At 41.5% G+C, this 20,508-nt stretch overlaps 1 protein-coding gene across 8 annotated transcripts in view; it reads left to right on the top strand.

Moving 5' to 3' along the window:
- cntrl (centriolin) overlaps window positions 1-20,508 on the top strand; it is a 743,138-nt gene that overhangs the window by 204,793 nt on the left and 517,837 nt on the right. For all 8 annotated transcript variants that reach the window (XR_009651398.1, XM_060906888.1, XM_060906886.1 and 5 more), the window contains 4 exons: window positions 10,782-10,941; window positions 11,021-11,151; window positions 13,287-13,424; window positions 13,554-13,680. Coding sequence is in view for 7 of the 8 variants with exons in the window: in XM_060906888.1 (XP_060762871.1) it covers window positions 10,782-10,941; window positions 11,021-11,151; window positions 13,287-13,424; window positions 13,554-13,680 (556 nt within the window). In the remaining variant the exon portion in view is untranslated. The remainder of the gene's footprint in view (window positions 1-10,781; window positions 10,942-11,020; window positions 11,152-13,286; window positions 13,425-13,553; window positions 13,681-20,508) is intronic.

Raw genomic sequence — 20,508 nt, 5'->3', positions numbered from 1 at the left:
TTTAGGGTACGAGTCAGTAGAGGGTACAATTAAAAAGGTTGAAGCCCTTCACCGTGAACCATAGGCGAGAAAAATGGAAAACTGGGGTTATCCGAGACTGTTTTAAAGCATTTGGGGAGGAATTTCCAATTTATTGTGAACAGCAAAATAGAGTCTGAAGTGATGGTAATCAATACTAAAAATTTTAATAGAGCTGCCATATAGTAATTAATCAAAAAGAAATTTGACAGTACAAAACTTTTTATATATTTTTGATGTTTACAAACTCAAGTAACAGTTACAATAACTTGATTTTGTAAACATGAGAAATGTATAAAGTTTAGTACAGTAATTTCTTTTTGATTCATTGTTTAATTTCTGAATAATCTGAGTATTGATCTAATCCTAAAGCTTTTATAACAGTGTCTGTAGTGATATCAGGTACTGAACTTGATTCAGGTTTTTACATGTTCTGTCTTCCCCTTTATCCTTCTTTTCTTTGAAAGGAACTGCTGTTTCTTTTGCATATGTCTATTCGCTTCAGATGAATTCAAATTGGGTCCAAATTTTTATTTATTTTATCTCATCTCATTATCTCTAGCCGCTTTATCCTTCTACAGGGTCGCAGGCAAGCTGGAGCCTATCCCAGCTGACTACGGGCGAAAGGCGGGGTACACCCTGGACAAGTCGCCAGGTCATCACAGGGCTGACACATAGACACAGACAACCATTCACACTCACATTCACACCTACGGTCAATTTAGAGTCACCAGTTAACCTAACCTGCATGTCTTTGGACTGTGGGGGAAACCGGAGCACCCGGAGGAAACCCACGCGGACACGGGGAGAACATGCAAACTCCGCACAGAAAGGCCCTTGCCGGCCACGGGGATCGAACCCGGACCTTGTTGCTGTGAGGTGACAGCGCTAACCACTACACCACCGTGCCGCCTTATTTATTTTATATATATAAAAATAAAGCATGTGATATCCCCTTTATATTAAGGAGGTTCAAAGTTCAAAAGATTTTTCAGATATTTTGAAAGAATATATGAATGAATTAATCACAGTATTTTAATTTGCCATTGCACTATTTGTTACAATAAGTGAATCTATATTCATCTGATAACGAGTGACAGTTCTTACAACAGCAACTGTACAAAAACAAATACGTATAAACTGGTATATATTTATAATTCTAACAATTAACATTAACTGTGTGACAGATGTCAAGTCTCAATATGTGACTCCCCTACAAGGATGCAGTGTATTCCGTTGCAAGTCAAAATGTAAACAATGTCAATGTGCCAAGTATGTTGAGTGGGCGGGTTTGACCCAAAACAGGCCATATACAATAGTGGGATAGCGATCGTTTATTTATTTATTTAGCCAATCAGCATTTATACATGGACCCATGCACAGACGTATACAAGGGCAAATCCAGGAAAATGGGTGGGGGGGGCCCATCAGAGCCCCAGAAGCTCTGCAGTTCTTAAATGCCCAGAGATGCATTTTGAGCTGTCAGAGCATGTTGTTGTAAATGAAATCTCTTAAAGAAAATCACCATCTCAAAAATGTTTTAAAAGTATGAACTTTCAAAACCATTTTATTAGTCACTGAAAATTACATTGTCAGAGTTGCAGATATATGCGTAGAACATAATTACAGCTGAGATATGCTCATATTTATAAAAGTTGCATTGTTGTAATGCATTACCACATGACAGTGTACCATGACCACAAAACACCTTATTTCAATAAATTATTACTGATTTAGCAACTGCAATCTGAGCTCACTAAGTAATTTTAAGCAGGCTGTCACAGGACAGAAAAGTCTGAAATGTTATGTTATCAGTAGTACACACAGGTCAGTTCCATGTCTAGAAAAAAGTATGGGGGGCAAGGATGTTCCAGTTGGTTACAACTTACTGGGACTCCTATATACAGTGGTGCTTGAAAGTTTGTGAACTCTTTAGAATTTTTTATATTTCTGCATGAATATGACCTAAAACATCAGACTTTCACACAAGTCCTAAATATCTACTGATAAAGAGAACCCAGTTAAACAAATGAGACAAAAATATTGTACTTGGTTGTTTTTTTATTGAGGAAAATGATCCAATATTTACATATCTGTGAGTGGCAAAAGTATGTGAACCTTTGCTTTCAGTATCTGGTGTGACCCCCTTGTGCAGCAATAACTGCAACTAAACGTTTCTGGTAACTGTTGATCAGTCCTGTACACTGACTTGGAGGAATTTTAGTCCATTCCTCCGTACAGAACAGCTTCAACTCTGGGATGTTGGTGGGTTTTCTCACATGAACTGCTCGCTTCAGGTCCTTCCACAACATTTCGATTGGATTAAGGTCAGGACTTTGACTTGGCCATTCCAAAATATTAACTTTTCTTCTTTAACCATTCTTTGGTAGAACGACTTGTGTGCTTAGGGTTGTTGTCTTGCTGCATGACCCACCTTCTCTTGAGATTCAGTTCATGGACAGATGTCCTGACATTTTCCTTTAGAATTCGCTGGTATAATTCAGAATTCATTGTTCCATCAATGATGGCAAGCCGTCCTTGGCCCAGATGCAGCACAACGGGCCCAAACCATGATACTACCACCACCATGTTTCACAGATGGGATAAGGTTCTTCTGCTGGAATGCAGCGTTTTCCTTTCTCCAAACGTAACGCTTCTCATTTAAACCAAAAAGTTCTCTTTTGGTCTCATCCATCCACAAAACATCTTTCCAATAGCCTTTTGGCTTGTCCACGTGATCTTTAGCAAACTGCAGATGAGCAGCAATGTTCTTTTTGGAGAGCAGTGGCTTTCTCCTTGCAACCCTGCCATGCACACCATTGTTGCTCAGTGTTCTCCTGATGGTGGACTCGTGAACTTTAACATTAGCCAATGTGAGAGAGGCCTTCAGTTGCTTAGAAGTTACCCTGGGGTCCTTTGTGACCTCGCCGACTGTTACACACCTTACTCTTGGAGTGATCTTTGTTGGTCGACCACTCCTGGGGAGGGTGTCTGATTGGTGGAGTCCAAACTCTTTAGAGATGGTTTTGTAACCTGATGAGCATCAACAACGCTTTTTCTGAGATCCTCAGAAATCTCCTTTGTTCGTGCCATGATACACTTCCACAAACATGTGTTGTGAAGATCAGACTTTGATAGATCCCTGTTCTTTAAATAAATCAGGGTGCCCACTCGCACTTGATTGTCATCCCATTGATTGAAAACACCTGACTCTAATTTCACCTTCAAATTAACTGCTAATCCTAGAGGTTCACATACTTTTGCCACTCACAGATATGTAATATTGGATCATTTTCCTCAATAAATAAATGACCTAGTATAACATTTTTGTCTCATTTGTTTAACTGGGTTTTCTTTATCTACTTTTAGGACTTGTGTGAAAATCTGATGTTTTTGGTCATATTTATGCAGAAAAATAGAAAATTCTAAAGGGTTCACAAACTTTCAAGCACCACGAGTGTTACTATAATAACACTCAAACATTGTGTGCAATGACTTTTTAAACTATGTTCATAATAAGTCTATAAGAATTTTAGTAATTAACAATACAACGATTCTTACATAAGAGTTAAAATTTTGAGTACAAGATTCCAAGTAACTTCAGAACAAAAACCTTTAAAATGACTCAAAACTAGACATTTGGTATTCAGACTAAAATCTGCTGGACTACTACTAAGAAAATAGAAGAAAACACTGCGAAAGAGAAACCAATCGAAAGCGTGATTATTCCCATGGTAACGGTAAGATAGTCTTTTATGAATGTGGAAGTGGGAGCTCAGCACTACGACCCCGGTGTGACTGAGTAAGGGGATAAGTGTTATGTTTCATCTAATTTAGGGAATTTAAAAACTACAATATTATTTGGCAGTGAGCACATAGGAAAGTGTAAAGTATCAAGTTTATCATACTTGTATGATAAACTCGCGAAGATATTTATCCAAATCCATGACCTACTCATTCTAAACCTGATGAGCTTCACTGGAGAAACTCTTGACCCCAGAGGGTTAAAATACGATGGAAAAAAGCACTTTGTCAGGGTCCAAAACCTGTAGTAGTCTTATTTCCTTTTAATGTTAGTGGTAGACCGACCCAACTGATAACAGCGTCACGTGATGTCGGGCCAGAATGCACTCCTACTCGCTGATGAGAGATGACTAGTGCATCCATGCACTCCTACTCGCTGATGAGTGCATCCATGATCGGCCAATCACAATCCGTGTTACGACATAATGTATTTGCCCAGTGTAACATTTGGAAGAAAATTAGAAGTAGATTAGACTTCTTTACCATTTTTATGGGCCATCTGGTCCGATGCTTTTGAAATACAGACGGACAAATGTGAAAATTATCAATGTCTGCTGGTCCGGCCTTATTTCCCACACTGTTATGTTGATGCATGAAATTCCCGCGCCCTGTTAAAATCCAACAGGACTTGCCCAGCTCGCTTCTCACTGCATCCGTGTCATGAGCAAAAAAACCTAAGCTAGGACCTACTATTAAATATAAATTTATACCATAAACTCTTCAGCTCAATTCCACATAATGATTTATTTTAGTTTTTAAAAACCTTATTAATTAAATAAAACAGTGGGCATATCTCGGCATCTGCAATACTAAAACTTTTTTTTTTTTGAACGGGGGCGCGCACTGGGTGTGCACCCCCTTAAATCTGCGCCAGGTATTTCACTTGGTCATCATAGTGATGGCTAAAATTAGACTTACCCGTGGTTTGAAGCCTTTTTGAAAACCAGGCATCTAACGTGCCGCTCCGCTTCTTAGTCATCATTTCTAGCCACATGGTATTGCGGCTCAATCACGGTACATGAAACATTGGCTGACAAGATGTTGACAGTCAGATTTACATTTTAGTTACAGCACACGGCAGCATAATGGCTGCCTCTGTTTCCTACGGATGTGTTAGTATTTGGGCATTATTTAGTTGAATAAAACTTGGTTTCACATTGCAGGCTGCTCAGTTTTGTACAGATATGTAAACAAAAATATTTTTTGTTTTTATTATTTTACTCGGTGAAAAATAGACAGCGGCTACTACATACGCCGATTTGCTGCCGCCGACTGGCTACTTTTGAGACCTCTGCATTTGTATGGATGCAAAACAGAATGGAATTCAGACATTTATTCTCACATACTATTACACTGGTCACCCCACTGACAGCAGATGTTTATCAGACTGCTGGTCTGACATAGAAATGTTCAAAGAAATTTCATCACTGACATTGACTGGACAGACAGGGGTGAAAGCTATACTGTCAGTCAGTCAGAGCCAAAGACAATGCGATAAGTATGACCGATTAAAAGCTTCTGTTCTGACAAAAAATACCACGGAACCAGTAACTAGACAAATAAAGGCAATCTAGTAACATCACATTTCAGCTTACAGTGTTATGCAAAGGTTTGGGCACCCCTGGTCAAAATTGCTGTTATTGTGAACAGTTAAGCAAGTTGAAGATGAAATGATCTCCAAAAGGCATAAAGTTAAAGATGACTCATTCCCTTTATATTTTAAGCAAAAACAATTTTTTATTTTCATCTTTTACATTTTCAAAATGACAAAAAAGGAAAAGGGCCTGAAGCAAAAGTTTGGGCACCCTGCATGGTTAGTACCTAGTAACACCCCGTTTGGCAAGTATCACAGCTTGTAAACATTTTTTGTAGCCAGCTAATAATCTTTCAGTCTTTACCTGAGGGATTTTCACACATTTGTCCTTGCAAAAGGCTTCCAGTTCAAGTTTTTTGGGCTGTCTTGCATGCACTGCTCTTTTGAGATCCATCCACAGATTTTCAATGATGTTTAGGTCAGGGGACTGTGAGGGCCATGGCAAAACCTTCAGCTTGTGCTTCTTGAGGTATTCCATTGTAGATTTTGAGGTGTGTTTTGGATCATCGTCTTATTGTAGGACCCATCCTCTTTTTAACTTCAACTTTTTTTTTTTTTTACAGATGGTGTGATGTTTGCTTCCAGAATTTGCTGATATTTATTAGAATCCATGCTTCCCTTGACCAATGAAACATGCCCTGTGCCACTGGCTGCAACACAACCCCAAAGCATGATCGATCCACACCCATGCTTCAGAGTTGGAGAGGTGTTCTTGTCCTGGAATTTGGCACCCTCATTTCTCCAAACATACCTTTGCACATTGTGGCCAAAAAGTTCTATTTTGATTTCATCAGTCCACAGGACTTGTTTCCAAAATGCATCAGGCGTATTTAGATGTTCATTTGCAAACTTCAGACGCTGAATTTTGTGGCTAGGACACGGGAACGGTTTTCTTCTGATGACTCTTCCATGAAGGTCATATTTGTTCAGGTGTCGCTGCATAGTAGAACAGTGCACCACCACTCCAGGGTCTGCTAAATCTTTCTGAAGGCCTTTTGCAGTCAAACAGGGGTTTTTATTTGCCTTTCTAGCAATCCAACGAGCAGTTCTTTCAGAAAATTTTCTTCATCTTTCAGACCTCACCTTGATCTCCACTGTTTCTGTTAACTGCCATTTCTTAATAACATTACAATCTGAGGAAACAGCTACCTGAAAACACTTTGCTACATTCTTGTAGCCTTCTCCCACTTTGAGAGCATCAATTATTTTATTATTCAGAATGCGAGGGAGTTGCTTAGAGGAGCCCATGGCTGTTGATTTTAGGGATAAGTTTGAGGAGTCAGAGAATTTATACAGCTTTGAAATCTGCATCATCTGACCTTTCCTAACGAAGAATTTGAACAAGCCACAGCTCAATAAGCTAATTAAGGTCTGGAGCCTTGGTAAAAGTTACCTGAGAACTCTAATGTATTGGGGTGCCCAGACATTCGCATGGTGTTCCTTTTCTTTTTTCACTCTCCAATTGTACAAAACAAAAATAATACACACATCTTGCGGAAAACGCTGAAAAGAAATGTCATCTTTACCTTTATGCCTTTTGGTGATCAGTTCATCTTCTGCTCACTTAATTATTCACAGTAACAGACATTTTCAGTCATCATCATCGTCCGGCTGCGCTGCAGTCGACCACCAGTCTTCTCCACGATCGACGATCTGTCGCCAGGTCAGCAATGTCTTCCGGCCACAAGTCGCCCTCAGAGTCTCCCAACAGAGACCTGATATAGCCCAGGAAGTTGAGCTGCTGGCGTCCTGGGCGCCTTTTGCTGTGCGTTGGTACATACAGGGCATATGTCCGGCATGATTCCCCCACAGGCATTCTGAGTACATGCCCCAGGAATCGGAGTTGACGCTGCCTTACTGTGGTGATTAGGGGTTGAGTGTTGGTCAACTTGTAAATCCAGGCGTTGCTCACATGGTCTAGGCGCTTTATGTTAAGCATAACCCTATAGCATGACGTGGCGAACGCGTTTAGCTTGTTTTCCATGTCCCCCGATATAACCCAGGACTCACAGCCATATAGAAGTATTGTCACACAGGTGGTGTTAAAAAGCTTGACTTTAGTGGATGTGGAGATTGATGGACTTCTCCAGATTTTCTCCAGCTTCCAAAAGGCAGTCCATGCAAGGGCTTTCTTTTTGGTCATGTCGTCACTGCTGGAGGCCATCATAGACCCCAGATATTTAAAGTTGGTAACATGTCTTATTGGCTGTCCGTATACCTCTAGCGGTGGTTGTCGGTTACAGTTAAATGTCATGTACTCGGTCTTGGGTACACTGATGATGAGTCCAAGTTGTTTCCCAGCAACCGCTGTTTTAGTAAGCTGTTCCTGCGCCCTGGGTATGGATGACTCAAGTAGTGCAATGTCGTCGGCAAAGTCCAAATCATTAAGGGTTTTAGCTGGATGTCTTCTGGACTGCCGAGGGTTTGTAACTACGCCTGAGTCCGAGTTCTTAGTTGATTCTGACATCAGGTAGTCAATAAGCACTATAAACAGAAATGGGGCAAGCACATCTCCTTGTAAGACTCCGGTAGTAACATGGAATGGGTCGGAGATCTTACCATCAACTATGACTGCACTCTTGGAGCTATTGTACAGTACTTTGATGGCATTAACTATAACCTCGGGTATGCCATAATGGCGAAGGATGGAGAACATGACACTTCTGTTGATGCAATCGAATGCCTTTTTGAAGTCTATAAATGTGACCGTAAGTGGGAGTTGGTAGGACTGGAAACCCTCCATGATCCTACGAAGAATGTGTATCTGTTGAGCACAACTTCTACCAGGGCGAAAACCGGCCTGGTTCTTCCGTAGTATTGGGTCAACATGTTCTCTAATTCGCATTAAGAGTATCTTGTTGTACACCTTAGCTGCTACGGACATTAGGCTGATCCCTCTGTAGTTGGTCATCAGGCTCAAGTCCCCTTTCTTTGGTAAGGGTATAACGACATTCGTGATCCACTGCTCAGGGGGAGTTAGTGTGGTGAAGACCTCTGTACAGAATTTGTGGATGGAATCGGCCATTACATATCCACCTCCCTGGAGGGCTTCCGCAGTTATTGCACAGTCCAAGCCTGGTGCTTTATTGTTCTTCAGATCCTGGATGGCCTTTACCGTCTCCTCCAGTGTAGGTGGATCGGTACTGATGGGTAGGTCTCGATCAGCAGGTGGGGGGAGAGATTCTGGTTGACCACTGTCGTTGTTTAGTAAATCAGCAAAGTATAGCCTCCATTCATCCAGGAGTTCGGAGTCACTGGATGGAGCTGATCCATCGCGCTTCTTAACTCTTGGGTTGGGCCCTCTACCCTTGCCAGCTAGTAAATTTACTATTTTCCAGGTGGTATTGTAGTCACCCTTCTTGTCAGCCTCTTGAAGGTTTTCCAACTGTTGGTTTAGAAAGTCAAGTTCATCTAACCTGTAGGAGTTGTTTAAGCAGTCGTTAAGTTTTCGCCAGGCCTTTCTTGCTTGACATGTTTTTACAAGTAGGTATCTCTTCTTTGCTTGGTTTCTCTCCTCCCGGAGCTTCAGAGTCCTCTCTGACACCCAGCTAGGAGCCCCGCAGGGTTTACACTTCCCAACAACCTTTTCTGCTGCTTCTGCAATGGCCTTTTCCCACTGATCGTACCGCTTTGTTATAGGTGTGGAGGCATCATCCAAGGCAAGTCCCTGAAAGCAGTTTGTGAGCTCAACCTGGAACTCACTCTTGGTTTCTGCTGTCCGTAGCTTCTTCTAGTTGAGCTTGGACCTTCTGCACGGTTTCCCTTTGGAGCTGCGGAGACTGGAGACAAGCATCACACTGAGGATTCGATGGTCTGAATCCAACTCCACGGAGTTGTACGCCCTACAGTTACGCAGAGAGTTCATCCATTTGCCATTTATAAGGATGTGGTCAAGTTGGTGGGTGGAGCCCCCTGGATGCATCCAAGTCCAGAGGCGCTTACTGGGTTGGGGAAATCTGCTTTGTGCTGGGCGGAGCTTGTGTTCTTGGCAAAGGTTCACCAGGCGCTCCCCGTTGTCGTTCGTCTCACTGTAAAAGCAGTGGGCTCCGATTACCGCCGGGTGGGTCACATGGCTGTCCAAGCCTAGTCTGGCATTGAAGTCACCAATAACTAGGTGCTTATTGTGTGGCTTTACCCTCTCGAGATGATCTTTAAGTGTGCTATAGAAGTCATCTTTTTCTGTTGTGCTAGCAGACTCGGTTGGTGCATAGATGACTGTGACAGTGAGCTGTGGGTTACCATGAAACGTGGCACTCAGTATTTTCTGGATGACAGGGTTAATACTTTGGAGGCACTTGTATAGGTACTTGGAGATCACAAGTCCAACACCTCCAAGTCTCTGGTCTGTGGCTGAAGTGTACACGAGGACCCAGTTCTTGTCATCAGACCATAGTTCCTCAGTAGGAGATGGTGTTATTAATCGGTGCTCTTGGATACCAACAATGTCTACGCCTGCATCAGTGCAGCCCATGAACAACCGATGGGACTTCCCTTTCTGGTGGAGAGTACGCACATTGTATGTTGATACTACTAACGGTTTAAAGGTAGGAAGGCGAAACATATCAGAGCCAACAGTCTGTGATGATGCTCCAGCTTCCCGCTGGCTCGTCATGGAGTCTGGGGGGGACTTCTGCCTGGCTACCTTTGGTCTAGATCGTAGATAATACTTTGTGGTTTTCGTAATCAGTAGGTTTGCCAGAGATATTTCATTCCTTTCTGGCAGCTGGACGGGTGATTGGCCCTGAACAGCTATGTACGGACATCAGGTGCAGGTGCTATTAGCCAGCAGAAGCTCCCCTGCGATCCGTCCCACCATGGTTGAACCTGCCAGGAGCAGGGAGAACCGAGCTGGGCAAGCCCAGATGGTTAGCGCCATGCTCCCGATGGTATCGCAGCCCAGGGTCATTGCTGTAGCCGTTGCCCGGGGAATATCGCTAGGAGGTTAGCACTCTGACTTAATCCCCTACATTTTCAGTAAGGGTGCCCAAACTTTTGCATGCCGCTGTACATCTGATATTTGAACATCAAAAATGATTATATAGCCCAGTATTTGTTTTTGTATCATTATCAGCAACTTGAGCCTAGCCACTGGAAGTTCCCAGCACGCAATGCATGCTGGGATTTGGGAAAGGAGTGAACGTTATAAAATCACAGTATTGTTGTCATAGCTGCTCCAGAAAGGGTTGGTCAAAATACTTAATACTGCAGTGATCATTTAATGATCATTTAAATCATGTAAACTAGATATGATTTATAAGAGCAGTGATTTATTTATCTAACTAACTAACTAACTAACTAACTAACTAACTAACTAACTAACTAACTAACTAACCGGTAATCAGGTTTTGTTTGTGTCTGGGAACAGGAGGCTGTTGGAGAGTTCACTGGGCCGTGCAGAAGAGAACACTGTAATGGACGAGGTGAAAGATCTGAAGAAAACTCTCCTCAAACGCAGGACTGAGCTACGAGAAATAGACCGCCTGCTGTCAGAGGCTGAAGCAGATCTAAAGGATACCAGAGCTAAGGTCTACTACATTTCAGGCTGAGAAGTCTTAAAATTGCAAGAATAATTGTTTACATAATTATTTGTCTGTGTATGTATAGACCAAATACACACTGCAGCGCTACAGCAAAGCTGAGAGACAGTTTAAAGAAACAGAATGTGAGCTTGAGGAGGTTAAACAGCAAACCCAGGATAGCACCAGACAGCTAGTAAACACCAAACAACAGCTCCGGTACTCCTCTGACCATACTGTTCTGTAACATTTATTTTGCACAATAGGATATTTTGGCTTTGCTTAATACTGCTTGGCTTCAGTTACAGTTAGGTCCATAAATATTTGGACAGAGACATTTTTCTAATTTTGGTTCTGTACATTACCACAATGAATTTTGAACAAAACAATTCAGATGCAGTTGAAGTTCAGACTTTCAGCTTTAATTCAGTGGGTTGAACAAAATCTCATCTCTAGCCGCTTTATCCTGTTCTACAGGGTCGCAGGCAAGCTGGAGCCTATCCCAGCTGACTACGGGCGAAAGGCGGGGTACACCCTGGACAAGTCGCCAGGTCATCACAGGGCTGATGCATAGACAACCATTCACACCTACGGTCAATTTAGAGTCACCAGTTAACCTAACCTGCATGTCTTTGGACTGTGGAGGAAACCGGAGCACCCGGAGGAAACCCACCCGGACACGGGAAGAACATGCAAACTCCGCACAGAAAGGCCCTCGCCGGCCACGGGGCTTGAACCCGGACCTTCTTGCTGTGAGGCGACAGCGCTAACCACTACACCACCGTGCCGCCCGGTTGAACAAAATGATTGCATAAAAATGTGAGGAACTAAAGCATTTTTTAAACACAATCCCTTCATTTCAGGGGCTCAAAAGTAATTGGACAAATTAAATAATTGTAAATAAAATGTTAATTTCTAATACTTGGTAGAAAACCCTTTGTTGGCAATGACTGCCTGAAGTCTTGAACTCATGGACATCACCAGACACTGTTTCTCCTCCTTTTTAATGCTCTGCCAGGCCTTTACTGCAGCGGTTTTCAGTTGCTGTTTGTTTGTGGGCCTTTCTGTCTGAAGTTTAGTCTTTAACAAGTGAAATGCATGCTCAATTGGGTTGAGATCAGGTGACTGACTTGGCCATTCAAGAATATTCCACTTCTTTGCTTTAATAAACTCCTGGGTTGCTTTGGCTTTATGTTTTGGGTCATTGTTCATCTGTATTATGAAATGCCAACCAATCAGGTTGGCTGCATTTGCCTGGTTTTGAGCGCACAGTATGTCTCTGAATACCTCAGAATTCATCCAGCTGCTTCTGTCCTGTGTCACATCAATAAACACTAGTGACCCAGTGCCACTGGCAGCCATGCATGCCCAAGCCATCACACTATCTCCGCCGTGTTTTACAGATGATGTAGTATGCTTTGGATCATGAGCTGTACCACACCTTTGCCATACTTTTTTCTTTCCATCATTCTGGTCGAGGTTGATCTTGGTTTCATCTGTCCAAAGAATGTTCTTCCAGAACTTTGCTGGCTTTTTTAGATGTTTTTTAGCAAAGTCCAATCTAGCCTTTTTATTCTTGAGGCTTATGAGTGGCTTGCACCGTGCAGTGAACCCTCTGTATTTACTTTCATACAGTCTTCTTTTTATGGTAGATTTGGATATTGATACGCCTACCTCCTGGAGAGTGTTGTTCAAAGAATGTTCTTCCAGAACTGTGCTGGCTTTTGTGAAGGGGTTTCTCTTCACCATGGAAATTATTCTGTGATCATCCACCACTGTTGTCTTCTGTGGGCATCCAGGTCTTTTTGCATTGATGAGTTCACCAGTGCTTTCTTTCTTTCTTTCTTTCTCAGGATGTACCAAACTGTAGATTTTGCCACTCTTAATATTGTAGCAATTTCTCGGATGTTTTTTTTCTGTTTTCGCAGCTTAAGGATGGCTTGTTTCACCTGCATGGAGAGCTCCTTTGACCGCATGTTTTCTTCACAGCAAAATCTTCCAAATGCAAGCACCACACCTCAAATCAACTCCAGGCCTTTTATCTGCTTAATTGAGAATGATATAACGAAGGAATTGCCCACACCTGCCCATGAAATAGCCTTTGAGTCAATTGTCCAATTACTTTTGGTCCCTTTAAAAACAGGGTGGCACATGTTAAGGAGCTGAAACTCCTAAACCCTTCATCCAATTTTAATGTGGATACCCTCAAATGAAAGCTGAAAGTCTGGACTTTATGTCCATGTCCATTATATAACTATAACTTGAATATGTTTCAGTAAACGGGTAAAAAAAAAATTGTGTCAGTGTCCAAATATATATATGGACCTAACTGTATGTCTAAATGTCTGTCACAGGGATCTTCAGGAAGAGGTGAAAGATCTGCAAAGATTTAAGCAGGATCAGATCACACTAAAACAAATGGAAAAAATGATTTCAGCTCGAGATGCAGAGATCCAAGAAGTCAACAGAACTCTGGAGAGAGTAACCAAGAAGTAAGAGTCCTTCTGGTGTGATGCAACAGCTTTCTTGAAGAGCTTTTCTTTAGAGTCTGTGGGGTTTTTTTTGTTTGTTTGTTTTTTTCCTTTTTTTTCTTACCACAATCCTGTCTGTATGTTGTCAAGAATGGAGGACATGCAGAAAGAACTGAGAGAGGCACAGCAGCAGAAAGCAAATATTTTTATGGACTGCAGGGATTCTGAGGATATTCTACACACTCATAGAAAAGAGGTGGACCATCTAAACACCCAGGTAATGTTAAAGGTGCTTTTTGCAATGTGTTAAAAAAAATCTAAATCTGTCAATCAGACCATGTTAAAGATACCTGAGTAAAACCCAGATTCAGAATATTACCATGTGATGCATCTTGCTTTGTTTCAGGTTTCTGTTTACATTTTTTTTTTCTGGCTCAGAAAATAGCTTAAACCCCAACTGAAACCGATCTGGTAGCAGTCATATGATAGGGGAGAGCTGGCGAATTGGCAGGTGACCATATTGGGAAGAAAATGAGGGGAAATCCAAAAAAAGAAAAGTAATACCTTCATTTACAGCAAGGGAGCAATGCATTTTAAATAGGCTTTAAATGTTTCAGCACGATTCAGCATCATACACACGTGCTGTCACAAATTGTGTACATTATGTACATTTCTAGCCATTGTAGTTTTTCTTTACGTCTGTAGAAGCAGGACTGTCTCCATAAGTGTGAGGAAACATCTCTGCTGTGAGGAATCCATCACATATTGGGATTACCCTAAAGTTTGTTGTTATCAGAGGATTTAGTTTTGTGTTTTTAGATTTTGTTTTGTGCTGTGGCAAATATGTAGTGTCCTACATCTCTCAGCCACTGTAGCTTACACTAGGAATGTATATTTGTAATAATCTCATGTTCATAAAACAGATAATATATCTTTCGTAAGAAGGCACCAAAATGAAACTCTACTCTGCAGTAAACGTGTCACGGGAAGCGTGAATTAAAAGGTTTGACCTGTATAATAAAAATATGTCCATTTGATTTATGTTAAATGTTTTTGAGGGAGATTAATGCTGCTTAATGCCAAAGCACTTTATGCCAAAGTACAGGGTGTTTTCAAAAAGTATGATTTCACAGTCTAATAACTTTGCCAATTCTCATTTAATGGACCTCAAATTTTAATAGCATGTGTGGAAACAGGCCAAAATTGTTTAATGTTTTTGGGATTTTTTTTTTTTTTTAATCTTTTTAGAAATAGAAATGCCATTCACTGGAAAAGAAAAGGCGTGTGTTTAGAGTACGCTCGAACGCAGTTGAACGCAGTTGTGCATTTATGAGAGAATTCTCTAAAAATGCACCAACTGCAGTGCAGATTTGGACATGACACAAAAAGTTCACAGAGGAAGGCTGTCTGTGTCTCAGGTGGCGCGCACATTGAAAATTTGTGAAATCGTTCATGGAATCCACGTACCTTTTGAATTTCTCATTCAAATTTTGAGGAATAAATCTTATATTGTTCAACATTTAAGCCTGTTCAGTTTCATTTGCCTAGACTATGTAGTTTCTGGGATATTTACAGCTCAAATAATATCAAATTTTTTGAAACACTCTAGTTTCTGTGCACCACAGAATTTGCATTTGAAGGTGCATTTACTGAATGCAGTAAACTAAATAAACCTATAGAAAACTCTGAAAGTGAAACAAACCTAATAAATAACAGTCTTAACCAGTACAGCATTTAAACATAATGTATATCAATAGTACAAGCCCTAATTATACAACCCCGATTCCAAAAAAGTTGGGACAAAGTACAAATTGTAAATAAAAACGGAATGCAATGATGTGGAAGTTTCAAAATTCCATATTTTATTCAGAATAGAATATAGATGACATATCAAATGTTTAAACTGAGAAAATGCATCATTTAAAGAGAAAAATTAGGTGATTTTAAATTTCATGACAACAACACATCTCAAAAAAGTTGGGACAAGGCCATGTTTACCACTGTGAGACATCCCCTTTTCTCTTTACAACAGTCTGTAAACGTCTAGGGACTGAGGAGACAAGTTGCTCAAATTTAGGGATAGGAATGTTAACCCATTCTTGTCTAATGTAGGATTCTAGTTGCTCAACTGTCTTAGGTCTTTTTTGTCGTATCTTGCGTTTTATGATGCGCCAAATGTTTTCTATGGGTGAAAGATCTGGACTGCAGGCTGGCCAGTTCAGTACCCGGACCCTTCTTCTACACAGCCATGATGCTGTAATTGATGCAGCATGTAGTTTGGCATTGTCATGTTGGAAAATGCAAGGTCTTCCCTGAAAGAGACGTCATCTGGATGGGAGCATATGTTGCTCTAGAACCTGGATATACCTTTCAGCATTGATGGTGTCTTTCCAGATGTGTAAACTGCCCATGCCACATGCACTAATGCAACCCCATACCATCAGAGATGCAGGCTTCTGAACTGAGCGCTGATAACAATTTGGGTTGTCCTCCTCCTCTTTAGTCTGAATGACATGGCGTCCCTGATTTGCATAAAGAACTTCAAATTTTGATTCGTCTGACTGCAGAACAGTTTTCCACTTTGCCACAGTCCATTTTAAATGAGCCTTGGCCCAGAGAAGACATCTGCACTTTTGGATCATGTTTAGATACGACTTCTTCTTTGAACTATAGAGTTTTAGCTGGCAACGGCGGATGGCACGGTGAATTGTGTTCACAGATAATGTTCTCTGGAAATATTCCTGAGCCCATTTTGTGATTTCCAATACAGAAGCATGCCTGTATGTGATGCAGTGCCGTCAAAGGGCCCGAAGATCACGGGCACCCAGTATGGTTTTTCGGCCTTGACCCTTACGCACAGAGATTCTTCCAGATTCTTTGAATCTTTTGATGATATTATGCACTGTAGATGATATGTTCAAACTCTTTGCAATTTTACACTGTTGAACTCCTTTCTGATATTGCTCCACTATTTGTCAGTACAGAATTAGGGGGATTGGTGATCCTCTTCCCATCTTTACTTCTGAGAGCTGCTGCCACTCCAAGATGCTCTTTTTATACCCAGTCATGTTAATGACCTATTGCCAATTGACCTAATGAGTTGCAGTTTGGTCCTCCAGCTGTTCCTTTTTTGTACCTTTAACTTTTCCAGCCTCTTATTGCCCCGTCCCAACTTTTTTGAGATGTGTTGCTGTCATGAAATTTCAAATGAGCCAATATTTGGCATGAAATTTCAAAATGTCTCACTTTCGACATTTGATATGTTGTCTATGTTCTATTGTGAATACAATATGTGGCAGATCACAGAATCCAGGGACACATGTCGGCCCGGGGGCATTTTGAGTTATTGACAGATTCAGAAAGTACAGTTTCTAAGGTTTCCATTGATGCCTTCCATGTGGAGATCTGACAATATTTGAAGAATGTGTGGCCTTTTGAAAGTGTATACTTCTTAAAACAGAAAAGGGAGAAAATCGCCCTCAAAGTTTTCCATCTCAGCTACTCTGGGTGTAGGGCGGGCACATAATGGTGCTCATTTGCATGACATTAAGGAAAGCCCTACCCCCTACGAGCTAGCACGATACTACTTTCATGTAAACAAAGATCACCACGTCAATTTTCCTTCCATGTAAAGTATGCCCAACACAATTATGAAGTACAAAAATAAGTCCTAAAGTATACTTTAACGTTTTGTGGTTGAAAAATTACTCACACCGTAAGAAAGAAAGATAGCACGATGATGACACAAGTAACACAACACTAGTTTCATGTAAAGCCTCAGTCACAACCGGCTGTACAGTACGCGCTCCTACAGCCGGTCTCCATGCAAAAAACGCAAGAAACACACGGAGAGCGCGCATGAAATGCACGAGAGCGTGTGTGTGATGTGCTGATTTTCGAGCCGCAGACCGGCTGCAGAGGTTCTTTGTCATGTCAAACAAACTCTACAGGCGCTTACGGTTTTTTCAGGTTGCAAAACAAACTTACGGCCAACGTGCGTCTTTCTCCGTGAACAAAAAAAAAACGCAGCGATTTGAGAAACGCCAAAAATCACACGGCCAAAAAATCGTACGTCCGGTTGTGACCTAGGCTTAACCAAACCACAGCACTCTCCGTTACATGCAAAAATAACCACACAGCCTTAGATTAATAAACTTACCCCATCAGAAAGAGAAACGGCGCCTTGCACACACCAATGCCTCCGATGGAATGTAATCCTAGAACGGTCCGTGTATCATCCAATCATTCAAGTATTCCATTCAATCTGGAAAACGAGGTTGCGTTTTTTTTTTTTGCTAGAAATGGTGATCTCCGATGTAAATACCGTGTGTCTGTTTGCTTCGCGGTGTTTCAGCTCCTCTGCGCTCTGTTTAGTAACTAGTGAAATCACACGCCTGTATGCAGGTTAAGTAGCCATGCGCTCAACTTGGATCATACAGCTGATTCGTGGAAAAAAAAAACAAAAGACTTAAATCATCATGTGAATGGCCCATATGGTAATTTACCCACACCCCCCAGCAGGCTACAGTCCTGACAAAAACGAGACAATTTGCAACAAAAAATGTATGCTTTTCCAACAAAACAATCTATTATCTGAAATACTGATTGCATTCTTCAAGATCTCAACTTGCACATGATGGAAAAAAAACAATCACAAATTTCGAAAAAAAATGCTTCTTTTGCGATTATCTCGGATTCGTTTCGGCCGACATATGTCCCTGGATTCGGTGAGGGGTCACATATCAGTTTTTGAGATTTGTAAATTATTGCATTCCGTTTTTATTTACAATTTTTGTACTTTGTCCCAACTTTTTTGGAATCGGGGTTGTAATAATGCACACAAGTTCAGTCACCCACTGAGCGCTATATAAAATCTGGAGAGCTCATAGCCTATTCCCCACTGTAGAGACGAGTGAAGCCATCTGGCTTCCATCTTACCACTCACATTGTGTGTATTTGGCTTATGTGTTAAATCATTGTATCTGATCAAACTTGCCCCAAGAAAAGTATCTCCTGACTATTTTTTCCCTTTCATTCCTTTTATGTTCTCAACTTTACCCACATTCCTTATGTATCTTTTATAGCGCTCCCCTTCACTGTTTTCCCCCCCTTTTCCAGTCCAGTCTCTGCTCCTTTTTTTTTTTGAGCGGCTCTTTTACTATTATAATTATTTCAGTTTTCCTTTGTACAAGAAATCATATTTCGGACACCATCCAGGAAATAAGCCGTTGACTGGGAAATATGACCAACCCTGATTTAAGAGTACTTATCAATATACTTGCACTCACTTTAAAATCATGTAGTTAAAACAGGCAATCATGTTTATTTTGTCAATTTGTGCAAGTGGGTGTGACATGTGATCTACATTGTCAGCTGTGCTTAGCCTTCGGTAAATGAAAATAACTACTGACCAAACTAGAACAATATATTTCTTTTTATTTGCATCCCTCACTGCCATTTCTGCCTAAGGCCATGGTCCTTTTATTTAGGCTACTGAGGTTAAATTACTCTTCATTTTTCTTTCTGAATTTGAGCCTTTTGAGCTTGAGCTATCACATTCAATATCAAACATGTCTTGACTTTGGCTTTGATCTAGTCTGTGACATTTCCATCGAAAATCTGACACAGTCAGTGTTCATCCCAGATATCAATGTCAGATTTTTAAGAAAAACAGGCAAGATGATGAGACAGGTTTTCTGTTTTTTTTCTTTCACTCTTGCAAACTGTCATAAACTGCTGTAGGGGGTCCACACAAATGGCACTGTGCGCACACGTGTAAAAATGATCATGTGTTATCAATAATCATAGGTGAAATGTCTGTCCACAACATTTTGACTTGACGGTTTGTACAGTTCACTGCTGCACATGCAGGCGTTTTTCTTGTCATTTTTTCCTCACCAACTACATAAATAACTTGTCCACTTTTGTGTAGCTTCCAGTAGTCTAAATGACCGTTCCAATCTGTGATGCGAGTGGTAAGATGGTGGCCAGATGGCTTTACTCTGACGAGCCTATGAGCTCTCCAGATTTTATATAGAGCTCCGTGCAGTCACCTGATTTAGCGATCATAAATAGCTTTAAGTGTGTAAAAATCCAAAAGCACGTCAAGCTTTATTGCACATGGGCGATCAACACAGTGCCCAGGATGTGACATCAAGTCATTGATAGCTAGGTACCAGAAGTTAAGTATGGCCGATGTAAACATACTTGTTAGCTGCATTTAGTCAGATGAAAGAGAGTTATCTTCAAGTCAGTATGGATCACAGCCTGTATAGTACTTCTAGTGTGTGTGTGTGTTACCACTCGCATCACAGATTGGAACGGTCATTTAGACTACTGGAAGCTACACAAAAGTGGACAAGTCGCCAGGTTATCTCAGGGCTGACACAGAGACAACCAACCATTCACACCTACGGTCAATTTAGAGCCACCACTTAACCTAACCTGCATGTCTTTGGACTGTGGGGGAAACCGGAGCACCCGGAGGAAACCCATGCAGACATGGGGAATACATGCAAACTCTACATAGAAAGGCCCTCGCTAACCGCTGGGCTCGAACCCAGGACCTTCTTGCTGTGAGGTGACAGTGCTAATCACTACACCACCGTGCTGCCTCTACACATATATAAAGCACATACATGTATATAAAATTTTTACACACAGTGGTGCTTGAAAGTTTCCTGTGTGTGGTGCTCGTTTGCTTGTGTGTTTGGTGCTCAGCTTCGGACTATATTTCTAAGTTAATTTGACTATTTTTGACTAGTGATTTTGGATTGTGGACAGTGCCTGGTTTACGATGCTGATTTGCAACTGGACTTGCACGATAGTTGGCTAGTTTACAAACTAACTAGCTGGTGGCTAGGCAAAAAAAAGGGGAGTCCCATATACGATTCGTACATTGGGGGAGTGCCTGTTAGAGAGCGCACTTGTCCTGGGCCATCGGCATAGTGAGGTAGGGTGGCCAGTTCCTTTCCTCGCCGCCTTTAACTTCCCCAGTGTTTCCACCAGGTCCCCATTCACTGCTGGGTGGACAGGGAGCGAGCCCCAGATCCCCGTCGAACCGAGGCTCGAACCAGGGACCATTCGCTTACCGGTCAAGCGCTCT

This window comes from Neoarius graeffei, chromosome 24 (assembly GCF_027579695.1).
Source record: "Neoarius graeffei isolate fNeoGra1 chromosome 24, fNeoGra1.pri, whole genome shotgun sequence".
In the NCBI taxonomy this organism is placed as follows: Eukaryota; Metazoa; Chordata; class Actinopteri; order Siluriformes; family Ariidae; genus Neoarius; species Neoarius graeffei.
The sequence above is the reverse complement of the archived record's forward strand: the minus strand, read 5'-3'. Positions and strand labels throughout refer to the sequence as shown.